General features: G+C 42.8%; 2 protein-coding genes across 2 annotated transcripts; both read right to left on the bottom strand.

The window, feature by feature from the left end:
* Nucleotides 1-859: 859 nt before the first annotated feature.
* LRPAP1 (LDL receptor related protein associated protein 1) lies at nt 860-11,039 on the bottom strand. The gene is made up of 8 exons (XM_069014539.1): nt 10,826-11,039; nt 6,581-6,725; nt 6,111-6,235; nt 4,643-4,763; nt 3,568-3,726; nt 2,972-3,054; nt 1,900-2,076; nt 860-1,583 (listed from the first exon to the last, which is right to left on the bottom strand). Exons 1-8 carry the CDS (start codon nt 11,003-11,005, stop codon nt 1,518-1,520), a joined length of 1,056 nt encoding a protein of 351 aa, XP_068870640.1. The 5' UTR covers nt 11,006-11,039; the 3' UTR covers nt 860-1,517.
* Nucleotides 11,040-13,424: 2,385 nt separating this feature from the next.
* Nucleotides 13,425-14,388, bottom strand: LOC138109156 (C-C motif chemokine 5-like). The gene is made up of 3 exons (XM_069012229.1): nt 14,179-14,388; nt 13,836-13,941; nt 13,425-13,672 (listed from the first exon to the last, which is right to left on the bottom strand). Exons 1-3 carry the CDS (start codon nt 14,285-14,287, stop codon nt 13,579-13,581), a joined length of 309 nt encoding a protein of 102 aa, XP_068868330.1. The 5' UTR covers nt 14,288-14,388; the 3' UTR covers nt 13,425-13,578.
* Between the last annotated feature and the right edge of the window lie 363 nt (nt 14,389-14,751).

Below are 14,751 nucleotides of genomic sequence, written 5' to 3'. Positions count from 1 at the left end.
TAGCTATTTTGGGGTTTACTTTTTTTAGCTTGCCAACCAAAGGTATACCATAAACTACATGAACAGAACTGTCTCTAAGGAGACTGCTAATATTAATGGTGGCCTCTTATCGTGATGGACGATTCTCTGGAATATAAATAACTCTTAGCCTACATTAAATTAAAAAAAAAAAAGAAAAAAAAGCTTCCTGCTTCAAAGAAAATCTCAAAGTTAAGACTCCTACCACAGTTTTGGTTCAGATTACTTGCACATGAAGATATAGTTTTTAAGTGCAGAATCATGCTCGTTTAACCCATGATGACCCAGGATGAGTGGCCTGTTCTGACTGACTGGGTCTCTTCAGTATTTCTCATGGAACAGGTAGGGAGAGTGAGGCTCAAGAACAGCTTCCTCATCCAGCACACCTCAGCACTGCTATCTGTGAGGGACAGAGCTCCTCAACCAAGCAGCTGTAATGATTCACTCACACTGGACCTTGGTCTTGGCCTTGTTCCTGGAACAGTTTCATTTGAAGCTTTCATTTGCAATAAAGGGTCAGCATTGTTATTATAGCCAATTTCAACCCAGGTGTCTGATGTTCATCAAAGTTCTGACCAGAAAAATCTGGTCTTGAAAGGGGAAGTGATAAAAGCCTTTACTGGAGATTGCACTGGAATATGTGCTCAGAGAGAAGCTGCTTTAGAAAGCCTTCTGCCTACTCAGAACACAGAAGCACATTCTTGTGGTGCAAAGCTACCCCTCCTCTCTTAAAAACGAATGTGTTAATGAACATTACAGGAATTAGCAACATGCTCAAAAAACCGGTCTGGTTGCTTCTCACTGTATGAAAGGAAAGGTGAAAAGAAAACCCTCACCAGAATCTTGTTTTGATTTTTTACTGACCAGGTGTAGCAAAACCAAAGCAACCATGAACAAGATAATTGTACACACGTGTTAGTCAATAACTAAACTGTGCAAATTGACCTCAGTACTTGTTCCCTCCTTACTCCTCCTCCCCCTCTCACATGAAAGATTCATATACAGTGCAGCAGTGCAGCTCTGAACCACTAATCAAAGTCAGTAAAAATATTTTTATTACCTTAAGTAGGAAATGTAATAGGCCAAGCATTGAAATAAAGACTTTTCAGGCCTCTGTTTAAACTTCCTGTACCCCAGTGTTTGCTTTCATTGATCAGAATACATTACCTGACTATAAGATTAGTATTTTTTTACTAGCAGGAATCCTTTGAGAGTTCACATATTTTTTCCTTTCGACATGACTGATTATTTCAAAGGCTGCTACTTGATTCAGATGTAAGATTTACATGATCCAAGACATGCAACCTAAATATTTAATCTAGTCATTTAATTTTATAGAGCAAATACAAAATTGGTAATTAAGTAGACAAAAAGATTTCTTACAGGACACATCTGTTCAATCCCTACTATTTCAGAAGGACTCCTTGGTAAGCCCTGTTCAAAAAACCACACTAACTGCTTTGTGTTAATAGATTGATCCCATGAAGTAGAACAAATTTTTATAGTTCATTGTGTTGAAGACCTTGAGAGATTCTGCTGGATAAGTCTTGCAAGTGCTTCTTTACCTATCAGGAAAACAAAACACACAAAACAAATTTCAGGAAGACAATAAATTATCAATATAGTAATATATTCAGATTTTACTATGAGTATTTGTGACAACAGAAAGAGCAGAGGGCAGGAAGACTTCAGGCCTTTCAGAATTAGGTCTATAAAAAACAATTATGTGTATGCTGTACTAAACATGGAGAACAGATGTGCCTTGAAGTCCTCTTCTGGAAATTGTTCAGCTTGCATGAAAAATCAGCACTGGATAATCTACTTCCCCTCTGCTACTGAGTTAAACTTTCAACATGAATGTAACACTGGATTTATACAGACCTTATATCCTAGTTCTTTTGTCTTTTCTTGCAGCATGGCATATTTCTCTTTGTTTCTGTTCAGATGATCCTTGTCTCCAGTTCCCTCTACGTGCTTCAGTTTCTGGTGTGAAATCTCTAATTGTTTCTGGTAATGATGGTGCTTTTCAATTTTTGCTTCGAAATGTTTCAGCTCCTCCTAAGACAACAAATACAGCTTCACATGAGTTTCTTTCCAAGGCTTCCTTTCTCTTGCCAAGACACTCTTAATGGTATTTTACTAAGTCAGGCACAGAAAGCTTTTTCAGTTCCCTGCTTCTTAAGAATGTCTGGACAATCCATTGCGATCACCTCCAGACTCCTGATTTTGAAAGCAGTTGCTGAAAACGACCCACTGTGGAGTCCTCAAAAGGAGACTGTGGGTGGCTCTGAGATGCTACAAGATGACAGCAGTGAACACCAAGTAAAAATTTAGGCATAAGCACAGTGAACTGAGGGGAGGGCGACAAATTTTAAAAGAAGCCCCTTTTTAAAATCTGATAAACAGGCAGAATCAGATTAAAAAAAACATCAAATGTTTTCTCTATACAACTTGAATTGAATTAAAGTGGTATGAACTGCACAGGAATGAATTTCTATACTATTTCTTTGAAAAGCAGTCTTTATCACAGTAGTTTTGGGTCAGCTCAACACAGCTCCAGCATGGGAAGGTGACAGTACAAGAGATGGGCATGAGAGGGAAATTGCTGGTTATACAGATTACCCTGCTTCCCAAGGACATAATCAGGACATTGGGTAAGAGGGGTAAATCTGGTGCATTGGAAACAAAGAAGCAGTCCCTGATCTTTCACAGATTTAAAATATGCAACACTTGTTTTGAGAAGGTTCAGAATTTTCATTCTGCTGATTATAACAGAACCAGCATATGATTAGTTACACACATGTTTATATATCTGAAGTATTAAAAAGGCAGCATGACTTTTTTATGGTGTCTAGATGGTAATACAGAACTAGCTGCAATCAGAGTAAAATCGAGTGTTTCTTTATAAGGCAAAATATCTTTCTGCAAGAGAAGTCACTGGAATTCTACTTACCCGAAAAGACTCAAGTTCTTTCTCAGTGAAATTGGCTGATTTGGCCATGTCCCACAAATCAATCACTCTTGGTTCCTCAAATTCTAAACAAACACATATAATGAAATGAAAAAGATGAAGATGCTTTCTAACATACATATAGATATTAAGCACAGAGATATTAAGCACTGCATTACTAACAGATCTATTTAGACAAAAAGGGAGAAGCATCCAAATACTGGATAAAATTAGGTACTAGTACTAGATAAAACAAGTAGGTTTTTAAAAGCAAAAAAACCCCCAAACCCTAGGAACTGGATAATAGCATTGCTTGCCCTGCATGTTGTCTCATTTACTTGGCCTCCTGGGGGTGAAGGTGTAAAATCCCTTCTCATGTGGGCATGGAAGACAGAACTATCCTCTTAACACACTGATTATATCCTTTCATTAGGCTTCCAGTGTTTGGTTCTAAATAAAACTGGGTGGCTGCATCTCTTCAGCCCACTGTGGTACACTATGCATTGCAAAACTGACTACACCTTATTACTTGTCCACTGATTTTAATATTTTTAAAATGAAATGAATCCCAAATAAGCACAACACCCCCTGTATCATACCACTGGTTGTGTCATATCCCTGGTGACTGACTTTACGCAAACGCTCAAACCCCTGATTGATGCTTCTTAACTTCTCCTTGAGTTCTCTGTGTTTGTTGTGCAAGATTTCCTCTTTCACCAGGTTCTCCTCAGATGGATTGATAACATTTTTGTGGATATCTGTTGAAGAACAGTAAGTGTTATTGATTGTGGGCCAAATCTTGATAGGTCAAAAACTCCAGAAATCCCCCAAATGTGAGGTGAATAAAAGATGCTAAATTCTTAGGATTTGAGTGCAAATAAAGCATCAAAACCAGACTTTAGGAAGTAATTCCTTTTGCAGGTCAATATTCAGATCAATGTCCCTCAGTGCTCTGGAGGGTGATGGTACAGAAATGCCTTATACCCCCTACTGGCCACCAGATTTTAGTAAGGAAATATTCTTATTTTCCCAGGTTAGCAATATCTCACAAAAATGGGATAAGGATGTTTAATGAATTCTTCCCTGGACATTTCATGAACCAGGACATCTGATGGTGAAATGATTTTCAGCAGCTTCCAGCTTGGACTATGTAATGCAAACATCAAACTATCAGCTTTAGAATTCTTCAGCTCTAACAGTTTTAGCTCAGATTGGTACAGCAAGCTGGGTTCAGATCCTTGATGCTTTAATAAACCTCAGGCTTGGTGCTACAATATTCATTATAGTCTCCTGGACTCCCAGCTGGTGAGAGAAAACATGCATGTTCTGCAGACTTGAGAACCACATTTTGCAGCAGTGGATTTATGCTTCCTGCATAATTTCCTGTAAAGTACAATGTGAAGTACAGTGGCCTGTAAAGTACAATGGCCATCATTGTTAATCTGATGGCATCTCCCCTGCTTGAAATGCAGGCAGAATCAGAAAAGTGAAATGGCAACATTTTCATTAGCTGGCAAGAACTTTGGCAGCTAATGCAGAACCAAACCCAGGAAGTATCTGAAAGCAGTTCCGACAGAAATGTCAGGAGTTTCAAAGAAACTTGGAAGTGATAGAAGCAATGGGCAGAGAAAAGAGCTGTACTGATCTTGAAACATCAGAGAAATGTTCAGGCACCTTCTGTTCTGCTCACAGTCTCCAGCAGAATATTGTATTCACGAATCTTTTCTTTGTGATGCTTAAATTCTCGCCAGAGCTTATCCAACTCCTCATCAGAGAACTTCCCAGAAGTCTTGGCCTGAAAGAAACATGAGCTCATTATGATTTCCAGGCCAAGTGCTTCTGAGTGCCCTCAACTGCCAAAACATCTTCCCACTTCTCGCCACATTTAGAAAATTATTAAGTGCAGCTTTTCCTTAGATCTTTTCTTTTAATTCTCTTAATATTTATATGTAGTCAGGATTTAGATGTTGATGGACAAGATGTCTTTAATCATGTCAAAAGGAAGTTTGTTTCAGACTTAAAAAGATGGACTTGCTATGGACTACCCAGTGAAAAGTGTCTGGCATTTCTATTCTATGGGACCCAATTTAATACAGAAATAAGGGCCATGAAGCTCCATAAACAACTCTAAGGGAACCATGTGCATGAGGAATGCAGCCTGATATTAAACACAATCTTTACTTCATCTTACTCTACTGGCAAGTGAAGATTTTATCACTACTATGCACTCATTCTGTAACAATTAAGGAAGTACTGCTCACACAGCTGGGGCACTATCCACAAATCTGGTGGTGTACTTGCTGCAATGCCTGATCAAAAGTGAATGTTTTTGATACCTTCTCAGACTCAACTGTTTTTTTGTGCTTAGGGTTGTACTTCACTGTTCCCCAAAGCACAGGACATCATGTTCCTTGCCAGATCTGTATTTAGTTACAGTAATATTTTAAAATCCAGTCAATCTTTTTCTGCTTTACTACCACTGCAGTAGACTCGTGGGAGAATTCTTTAGATTTACCTGACTAGCTGCTTCTTAAAACTTGAATTGCTTAATTTCTGAGGATTAGAGGATTATGACTTTGCCAGTTTTAACTGCCTAAACTGACAGTACATCTACTTTTTATTTGCATGAATGCAAATCCTGGAAATTTTGACTTGAATACTAGGTTGGGAGAGCCTTTATTTAAAACTCTTCCCTACAATACATTTCACTTTTAGACAGTCTACAAAGTGGTTCTATTTTAAATGCATCTTTTTTAAAAAGTCCATAAACAACAATAAGAAAACTGAGAAAAACAGCATAGATACACTACCACACAGTGTGACAGTCACACTAAGGGAAGCCATGATTTTAGGGAAATGTGATGAAATACTCTGTTTGACCTCAGTGGATCCAGGCTCCACTCTTCAGGCTGATGTGGATGTTTTATTTGGCAAAGACAACCTGCCACATCTGGATGATCTGGATACAGGTGGCGTACCCTCAGGGCACAAAGATGTGGACTAAAAAGCATGGCAGTGTAGTCAGTGCTTAACAAGAAAGTATTAATTAATTTCCAAGTCTGGTTGCTCTCAGAAGACACAGCTAAGAGTTCAACGAAGAAATAGGGATTTCCTACACGCAGTTCCTGGAAACCTTACTCACCTTGCTCCATAATTTTTCCAGTCTTGGATCATCTAGTGTGTCACTTTCTGTGCCATCTTTAATATAGTTGGTATCAACTAGCTGAGAATCCTTCTTTTCATTCATTCCATATTTTGTCATAATGACTGCAAGGGAACAGAAGTTACAGAAACATGAGAACCAACTATGGATGTATGGAAGGTGAGAGATGGGCTACATCTGTGACTTGCAAAGCTGGACTTTGCAGTTCATGGAGGAAAAGCCAACAGTCCAAGACACAGAGGTCAAGGTTTAATGACCTCCTCTGAAATTAGTGGGAGCAAAGGAATCTCTTAGGCTCCTGCAGCTCCCTACTCACCTCCAAAGAATTTGTGTGTGCTTGGTGTCCAGAAAGACAACCTGTTATTTAATGGTTCAAACACAAACACAGGTGTCTAACCATGCCTGTGTCTGATACAGTTTAAACTCCTTCTTTCCAAGATACACCTTACCATGTAAGTTGCGTCTGAGCTTGGCCTCCTTCTCTCCATCTTCATCCAGCCCTTCAGCCTTCAATTTTTTCCAGCTTAGCTCATCCTTTTCTTGTATTTTTAGATCACTGTGCAACTCTGCCAGTTTGACAGCAGAGAGATGGAGCTAACAAGAACAGAGAAAAGTTTGTATTTAGTTATGTAGAGTCCCCTCTGACTTCAGAGTTACCTCAGAAACCAGTACAGATACATAAGAACCACTATGGTGCAGCAATTCTTCTCAAGCAACAATGCCATTGCCATCACATGTGCTTTCTTGTGGACCATCTTCCAACCATATAGTTACAGTGAGTTGCAAAACTTTATTGCCTTGCAGGTCAAAGGGTCACTTCATCAGCAATTTTTACTATGATCAAAATAAAAAAAATTCTCAGATCATTTCTTAACATGGTTTATGTGCATTAAAACATACAAAACCTAGAGGTATTTCTGTCTGACACAACAGAACAAAAAAGGTAAGACACTGAGGCTGAAGACAGGAAAATAAAAAAAATAGAGTTCAAATCAATGCTAGGTCAGCCTGAAATTTTGTGAACTACAGAGAAAACAGGAACACAGACAATGACTAACAGGCAGTTGGCTAAGCAGCACTGCTGTGACTTGATCCTGAGCTTCCAGATTTTAGACATCTTAGTTATTCAGTTTAAAACAAAGAAATGTAACAAATCATCTTAATACTTCAGAACTACTTTTGTCTGTGTCTGTACATATCAACAATGACAAGGTGAGGTAAGGACAAGCCCAGAGAGGAGAGGTGATAAAACCCCCCCAACCACTGTGCACCCAGCTCCTGTGAGCTCAGAACCAGCTCGAAGCCACCTGGGCTCGTCAGTCCTAGGACAAGTTTATGTACTGAAGGTGTTTTTTAGTCATTAAAACCAGCTTACAGATTACAAAAATTCTCATTTTCAGTGATGAAGCAGTATGTTTAATAACAGACTCAGAACTCAGTATTGTTTTTAAACATCAGGATGGTACTGAAAAGATTCAGCCATTCCTTTGTGTGCCAGTAGGTTATTTTAAATTAACTAGGAAAAGTGTCATTACTTTGAGCTAATACACTTCCTATTGACAGGAATTCAGGAAACTATCCACATTATTGTTTCTGCTTCCAGCTTAAGTTGTCATATTAATTAATCTTGTGCCACTGCATATAATTATTTTGTTTAAACTAGTTTTTTTTCCTGCATTTTGCACTTGGCTTACTGAAATTACTAAAACCTAGAGTAGTTAGAATCACAGGTAAATATAATACTTATAGAACACATTAAAACTTCTGATCCCTCTAATACTAAAGCAAAGGAGCATCCCTGTTGTCTTCTTTACCATCTACTTTTGGGGAACTTGATAGAAACAAAGCACTTAGAGGAACCACTTTATTTATGGTTTTTAGTATGTGCTAAAGTAAAAGAAAAACCTTAATCATATCCTTATTTGCTTTTCTGGTGCAGGAGGACCTGGACAGCCCAAGTGTCACTGCTGCAGTAGTACCAAGTATCAGCATTTTCCTCACAAGAATTGTGCCCTGAAGCTTCAAGAGTGAGTGAAAGGTTTGCTACAAATTGTGAAGGAAATGGCCAAGCATCTTGGTAGTTCTGCACTCTAATATTAGTCAGCGTTCGAGTAGCGTGGACTTCACATGTAGTTGGGCTGAGCTAGTACAGGAAAAAAAAATCTTTTATATGTGTGACCTTGTTATCAGAGACACAGTACTGTATAAAAGATTACACAGTTTATGTTAGTCTCTCTGCAGTTAGTGCAATCTCATGAACACGTATAGCTTTCTGTTTTCTAGAAGGTCTAGAAAAGAATATCAGAACTTCTAAACATAAAGTTTGGAGTCATCATCAATCAAACATGTTAAAGTCTTATAAAAACTAAGGAACTACATTAACCCCACTGCTCCTTAAGAAAAAACAAGATTCTATTCAAACTTCTCTCAATTAGAGCAATATTTTTCTGAATCTCATTATAATTTAGTATGAAATGGAAGTAACTGTCCCTGCAGGCATTATAAATCCTTTGAAACCTTTTGGAAGCCCCTCGCCTGTCCCATTTATGTAACACAGAGTAAATATGTAAGTTAATTTAAAGTATTCAGTTCAAGAACTGCTTCCTTTAAGGTCATCTCATGTAGGACCCTGAGTATACCAGGTGAAAACTGTCAATGGGTAAGACTCCTCATCACTTTACTAACATCACTCACATGTTGGAATAACTTACTAGAAGCAGAGGTGAAAAGCTAAGTTATTAAATAACCAAGCAACAAGTTCCTTACACTCATTCCTTATGCTGCCTGGACATTAATATCCAAGATGGGTACCTAGCAATCATGGGAATGAGTGCTGGAAATCTGTCAAACATTACAACATTTTCATCATTTGCTGTTGGGCCGGCTGCAATTATTACCTGCAACATCCTTACTTACACTCTTGCCTCCAAGAGGAAAGAGCTCTTTACTACAAATTTACTATTTATGAAAAGAGATTCTGGAGAAAGATCAAGCCCTCTCTCCCACCCTCAGGAAAACAAGAAGCAAGTCTGGCTTGCCAGCTCCTGGTCCCACTGAATAACATTTTGGGGCTTTTTTGAAGACTGCTCTCCAGCTGTGTGTTGCAATACTTAATTGCGATATCTGACTTTTATGCCAAAACAAAGAAGTTCCCCACCTTCAGTACTATCTCTACCACTACCAAAATAAAGGAATGAAGAGTTCAGCATTGACACATGGAAGTATTTGAAAGCAGGTGTAACACACAGGCACAGTTTTCCTCTTATTTAATATATTGCCTGGACATACTGAAAAATCACTTTATAAAACACAGGCCGGGTGACAGTTGTACTTGAAAGTGAAATTTAGATGGTGGCCAATTTAGTTCAAGTAGGTTTTGCATCTCCAGAATCTAGCTCACACATACAGAATGTACTAAACCGTAGTTTTTTACTGATAGAGTTAACTCCATTTTGTATTTTAGTATCTTAACATAGATGATGTAAAGCATCTCAAATTTTAATTCCAAAAGATCCAGGCACGAAAATAAGAAAAGGCTGTAATTGGAAAGGTGAGAGGTAAGTGATATTACTATCATTATAGATTATTTCTAGTCTCAGTGTTGTTTCTTTTTCAGCTGTCCATCCACAGCTGGAGTTTCATTAACATACACTGTCCTATGCTCCATTCTATCCTTCTACCATTGAGGAAAGGAGTATTTTTGATACCTTCTTTTTGCACACTGGAATGCAGCACTATGGCAGGATTCTAGTTTTTGGCTGAACCCAGGGATACCCTGCCTCCAATTCAATAGCTCAGGCTATTCAGGATACAGAAGATCCAAAATTAATATTAACTATATTTCTTTGCCTGAAAGAACTGAACCTTTGCCAGTCATGACCCTAATTCTCATAATCCACAATATTCAGGGGATATGTGCAGTGCAGTCTTCTTCTCCTGTTGGAGCTGTTCTGTTTAGTTCTAAGTACATATTTCCACTGTAATGAAATAATTTGACTGTATTTTCACTTTAATTAAATATTTTTTGTAGTCCAGTGTGAGAGAAACTCAAGTGTCACTGTTAAAATTAAGGCTCTCATCTGGGAAAGGTGATATCCATTCGCTGGTCCCCCTGCATTTGTTTACATCGCTTGACGTGAATGGAAGTGACACAACCGCAGGGATGGAGGGTTTCATCTTCTCCTGTGCTGTGAACTCCTGTGCTGTAAACTCCTGCCCTGTGCAGAGCAGGAACCGAGGCCACCGCCTTCAGACAGATGAAAGCATCACAATCCTGAACAACAACCAGCGAGCACTGGAGCCAGCCGCAGATGGCCCGACAGGGGCTTCCCTCTCTCTCCCACTTCCTGGGCAGGTGGTTTAGCTGCAGTATTTTACCACGGGCAGGTCAACACTTCCCAGGACTCAGATACACATCCCCTCTCCCGGGAGAAGGTTGCTCTCCGCCGCCGGGACAGCCGCACGGCGCGGGGCTGAGCGAGTCACTCGCTGCGTGACGGTCGGGGACAGCCATGCCCGAGAACCGAACAAAAGCCACCGCAGCCCCGAGCCGGGGCCGGACAGCTTCGGTCTCTCCTCAGACACAGGCTCCCGCTCCTTCCCATCTCCCTGACGGGGAATGAGTGTCTGAAGCGGCCGGGCCCGACCCCGCGGCCCCTCCGAGAACTGCCCTGGCCCCGCACCGCCTCACTCACCCGCTGCGCCTTCTCCCAGACCTGGTTCAGCCTCACCACGCGGAACTCTCCGGCCTCCCGCCGCTTGCTGCCGGCGGCCGCCAGCGCCTCGTTGGCCTCCCGGGAGTACTTGCTGGCCTGGCCGGCGGCAGCCAAGAACAGAGCGGCGGCGAGGGCAGGCAGCACCCGCAGAGCCGCCATGTCGCGCCGCGCGGGGAACTACAACTCCCGCGATGCCGTGCGGGCCCCGCGGCCTGGTGGGAGGGGAGGGGAGGGGAGGGGAGGTCGGTGCTGGAAAACCGGGGCCGAGTCTGCCTAACGTCGAAAATGCAGCGAATAGTTTGAGCTCTGGGGAGCGTGAGAAGGGCTAGATTTGAGTTGTTTCTCTTCGTGTCATTCTCCTCAGGGCTTGCTTCACAAAATATGCTGAACGTGGCATGTTTTGTGAGTTGTTTTTCCCTCCAGTCTGTAGTAACCGCAGCCAACCCTCGGTGTGTCCCTTAGCGAGGTGTTGAGGTCAGCTGTGCGAGAAAAAAGGACGCGGTGGGTTCGAACAGCACTACTTTAATCAAACAAAGTTTTCAGATATTAGCACAATGTCCAGGAGTACACAGAAAAAAGGCAGCTCGGGGAGGGCGGAAGGCAAGAATGGGGACCGGCTCCCCAGTTGCTCCCTCGGCGGTGGCAGAGAACACCTCTACGCGGGACAGCACAGAGGGATGGATGGTGATGTGAGAAGAAGGAGGATTGTCAGAAATGCAGGAACACGTAGATTGGGTTGTTCTCGAGGGGTGAATGTGGGAATGGCTCTGGGTTCGGTGGTGTGTGCTCAGCGTGCCGCTCTTGGGCAGGAGAGCCGGTCCTGATGGTGCCAACCTCCCACCTCAGTGCGTCGTCCTCAAGGAGCCAGCCCAGAAGTGCAGTGGTCAATAGGCAATTTTGGGAGGGAATTAAGTCAAGCTGTATTAAGAAAAAAACCCGTGATGCTATGAAAATGCACAGTATTTAATCCAGGGTTGGTATTTATCGTCCCCAGTTTAATTTGGTAAAATATAATGCTGCTATGAAAGAAGTGCAGGAGATGTGCAGCACACTCCATGTGGGTATTCTGAAGGGAAGTCAATGAAGAAAGTGGTTCCTTCACTTGTCTTGACGGATCCTCTTTTTCACACTTCAAAGCTTGTGTAGTACAGTTTTTTCAGCATAGATGGACAGTTTTGTGTTGAGTTCGTTTAGCAAGGTGGTGCTGGGATTACTTTCCTGGGACTAACTGGCAGAGGCAAAAATTCATAAATTCACCTCAGATGTCATGTGTGACCTTGAGCAGATTAAAGTGTAGCTCTGTACGACTGTCAACACCAAGCCTTCATGCATTTTAAGGCAGCCCTGTAAGAACAAATAGATTGCTGAAACTATAATGAGATTTCTGAAAACAATGCCCCAGAGAGGGTTTTTACTGGACTCTCATTTTTGCCTTGTAAACAATATAAAAGTATTGTGTTTTCTCTTTCACATTGTCCTAAGTCAGAGATTTTCAGTGTTATTAGCCTAGAAGCTGTTGCTATAAGACTGAATTGCAGAAGTGGGCAAAAGCATTGCAGTATACATTGCACTGAAGAGTAGTTGAAGTGAGCATTGAAGTACAGCAAACTCGTGATGCTAAAGAAGCTCATCAGCCTTGCCCAAATCTTGTGCATCTCTACACATCAGTTTTAGGATTTAGAGCTTCTTTTAGTCTTATTATTACAGTGTATATATATGTATTCCTGAGTCATTTTGGAATAAGTGCTTTTATCTTGTCTGTTATTTGAAGTACTGATTGAGTTTTCAGGCTCTCTGCAAATAAATTCAACTTCTATGCCATAGAAAATCTAGCAGGGTCCCACTCTTCTTCTAGTATTGAGTGTACTTGTGCATGGTTTTATGCATTTGTTTGCCTGAGTTTTTGAGCTACACTGGAAATTTTTAGAAACAGAGAGGGGCTGCATCACCATTAGTTTGCTTATGTTGGCTTGTTGGATTCATTCTCCAGTGCCCATCCAGGGCAATGGTGTGAGGACAGAGGTGGTGCCAGTGGTGGGGAGTGGTGAGGACAATGCTGCTCCTGCCTGCTCCTCTGGCAGCACTGTGGCACAGAGTGTGTATGTGGGAACAGCAGCACCCAGGAGCACCAAGACCTCAGCTCCACCGCTGCAGGGGGCTGTAGTGTAGGAGAGGGCTAGGAGTGGGGATGTCAGGTAGTCAAAGACTGTCCTGGTCCTCTAGTGTTGGGGTAAAATATGTCAATGAGCTGCTGGCAGATGCCCAGCAGGGCTGCCTGGCCCAGGGGGTTTGCTACTGGGCTCCACATGTGCTGTGTGGGGAGGGCCCCTAGAAATGGATGAGATCATCCAATGGATGAGTCACCCCACAGGTACGTCTGGGTCATGCTGGGAAGCAGGAGCTGAGTCCAGGCTGGGGAGAGGGAAGTACTGTGGGAGCTGTCATGGGGCCACCCTGCACAGTGGGTAGCAATGAAACCAGGGAATGGGGAGAGCAGGAGGCTCCCCATGGGTCCCTTTTGTCATGTTGGGGCTCCATCGGGGACTTCAGAGAGACAGAAAGGGTTTGACAAGCCAAACACTTTATTCAGGCATTTAAGCAAGCAAAATTTAGTTTAACAAGTGTATGCCAGGTGTAATAAATTTTCCTGGTGAAGAAGGATGCAGCTCAAGCACTCTTATTGCTGGTGCTGGGGTCCAAGCCTATTCCCCTGGGGCAGCAGCTGGGAAGAGTCAGTACTCTGGCTGCTCCAGGTGCTTCAGGTATTCTTGCACCCAGCGAGCCTCGGGGTTTACGCACACCTTCTTCCCTTTCCTAGTGACCAGACTGTTGGGGAAAAGAGCAGTGTTGAGGCAGGCATCGGCCAGGGCATCAGGGTGCCTGCACTAGGTCCTGCTGGTAGCACCCTAGGTGTCCCTGTCCATGCCCTTCCCCATCCTGGACAACCTTGGACACCCTTGGGGTGCTGCCCTGGCTGTTGAGTACTTACACCACGGCTGGCTTTGAGCAGCTGTAGCTGGTCTTGTAGGCAGAGTGGATCATGCTGCGTGGAAGGGGGCGTGAAGTGTAGTGGTAGCAGCAGATGAGGTTGGTTTCTGTGAGGGCAGAGAGATGGGCCCAGTGAGACCCCACACTGCGGCAGAGGCTCTGCCTGTGGTTCCCAGGGAATTTGCCATCACCTGTGCTGTGTCCTCTGGGGACACCCCCTTAAAACCTTCATCTCTAAGGCTTAGTCCCTGCACTGGTGATGACCATCTGCTCCCAGCCTTCTCCATGGACATGAGGGTCTAATCAATGGGGATGGGGCTCTCTCCCGGGGAAGAAGAACCTACCTTGCATGTGGGAAAATGCAGCACGCCTGGAGATTCTGAGATCAGCCTCAGCCAGGGAGCAGATGGCCACAAGGAGCAGAACAGCCAGGGTGACTGCGAGGACCCTCATGATGCTGGGAGGGCTGAGGGAGCCACGAGTGAGGCTGGAACTGGGGTGTCTGTAGGGCTCTCCTCTGCACAGTAGCCCCTGCTGCTGCTGACCTCCTTTTATACCCATGCCACTGGCAGGGTACAGGGTTTCAAGAAAGAAAATGAGTGTATCATACCAGGAAAATTATGTAAGGCAAAGAAACTGCAGAAGGGGAAGTGCCAGCCACAGAGCTGTGATTTTCAGTTTCAGAGAGAACAAGTCTTCCGAGGAGCAGCTGAGGGAGCTTGATGGGAGGAGGCTCATGGGAGGCCTTATTGTTCTCTGCAACTACTTGGAAAGATGGCTGTAGTGAGGTGGAGGTTGCTCTCTTCTCTCAGGTAACAAGTGACAGGACGAGACAAAATGGCTTCACATTGAACCAGGGCATGTTATGAAAACTTTCTTCTCTGAAAGGGTTGTCAAGCACTGGAACAGGCTGCCCA

Source organism: Aphelocoma coerulescens, chromosome 4 (genome assembly GCF_041296385.1).
Source record: "Aphelocoma coerulescens isolate FSJ_1873_10779 chromosome 4, UR_Acoe_1.0, whole genome shotgun sequence".
NCBI classification, from domain to species: domain Eukaryota; kingdom Metazoa; phylum Chordata; class Aves; order Passeriformes; family Corvidae; genus Aphelocoma; species Aphelocoma coerulescens.
This window is presented reverse-complemented; position numbering and strand designations above follow the sequence as displayed.

Bases quoted from the DNA above. Each gene is read 5' to 3' on its own strand.
- LRPAP1 (XM_069014539.1), bottom strand. From the start codon at position 11,005: ATGGCGGCTCTGCGGGTGCTGCCTGCCCTCGCCGCCGCTCTGTTCTTG. The intron at 6,236-6,580 runs GTAAGGTGTATC...GTTCCCTTGCAG, and splicing joins GCTCAGACGCAACTTACATG to TCATTATGACAAAATATGGA. The intron at 3,055-3,567 runs GTATGATACAGG...GTGTTTGTTTAG, and splicing joins GGGATATGACACAACCAGTG to AATTTGAGGAACCAAGAGTG.
- LOC138109156 (XM_069012229.1), bottom strand. From the start codon at position 14,287: ATGAGGGTCCTCGCAGTCACCCTGGCTGTTCTGCTCCTTGTGGCCATC. The intron at 13,942-14,178 runs GTAGGTTCTTCT...CTGCCCTCACAG, and splicing joins TGCATTTTCCCACATGCAAG to AAACCAACCTCATCTGCTGC. The intron at 13,673-13,835 runs GTAAGTACTCAA...TTTCCCCAACAG, and splicing joins TGCTCAAAGCCAGCCGTGGT to TCTGGTCACTAGGAAAGGGA.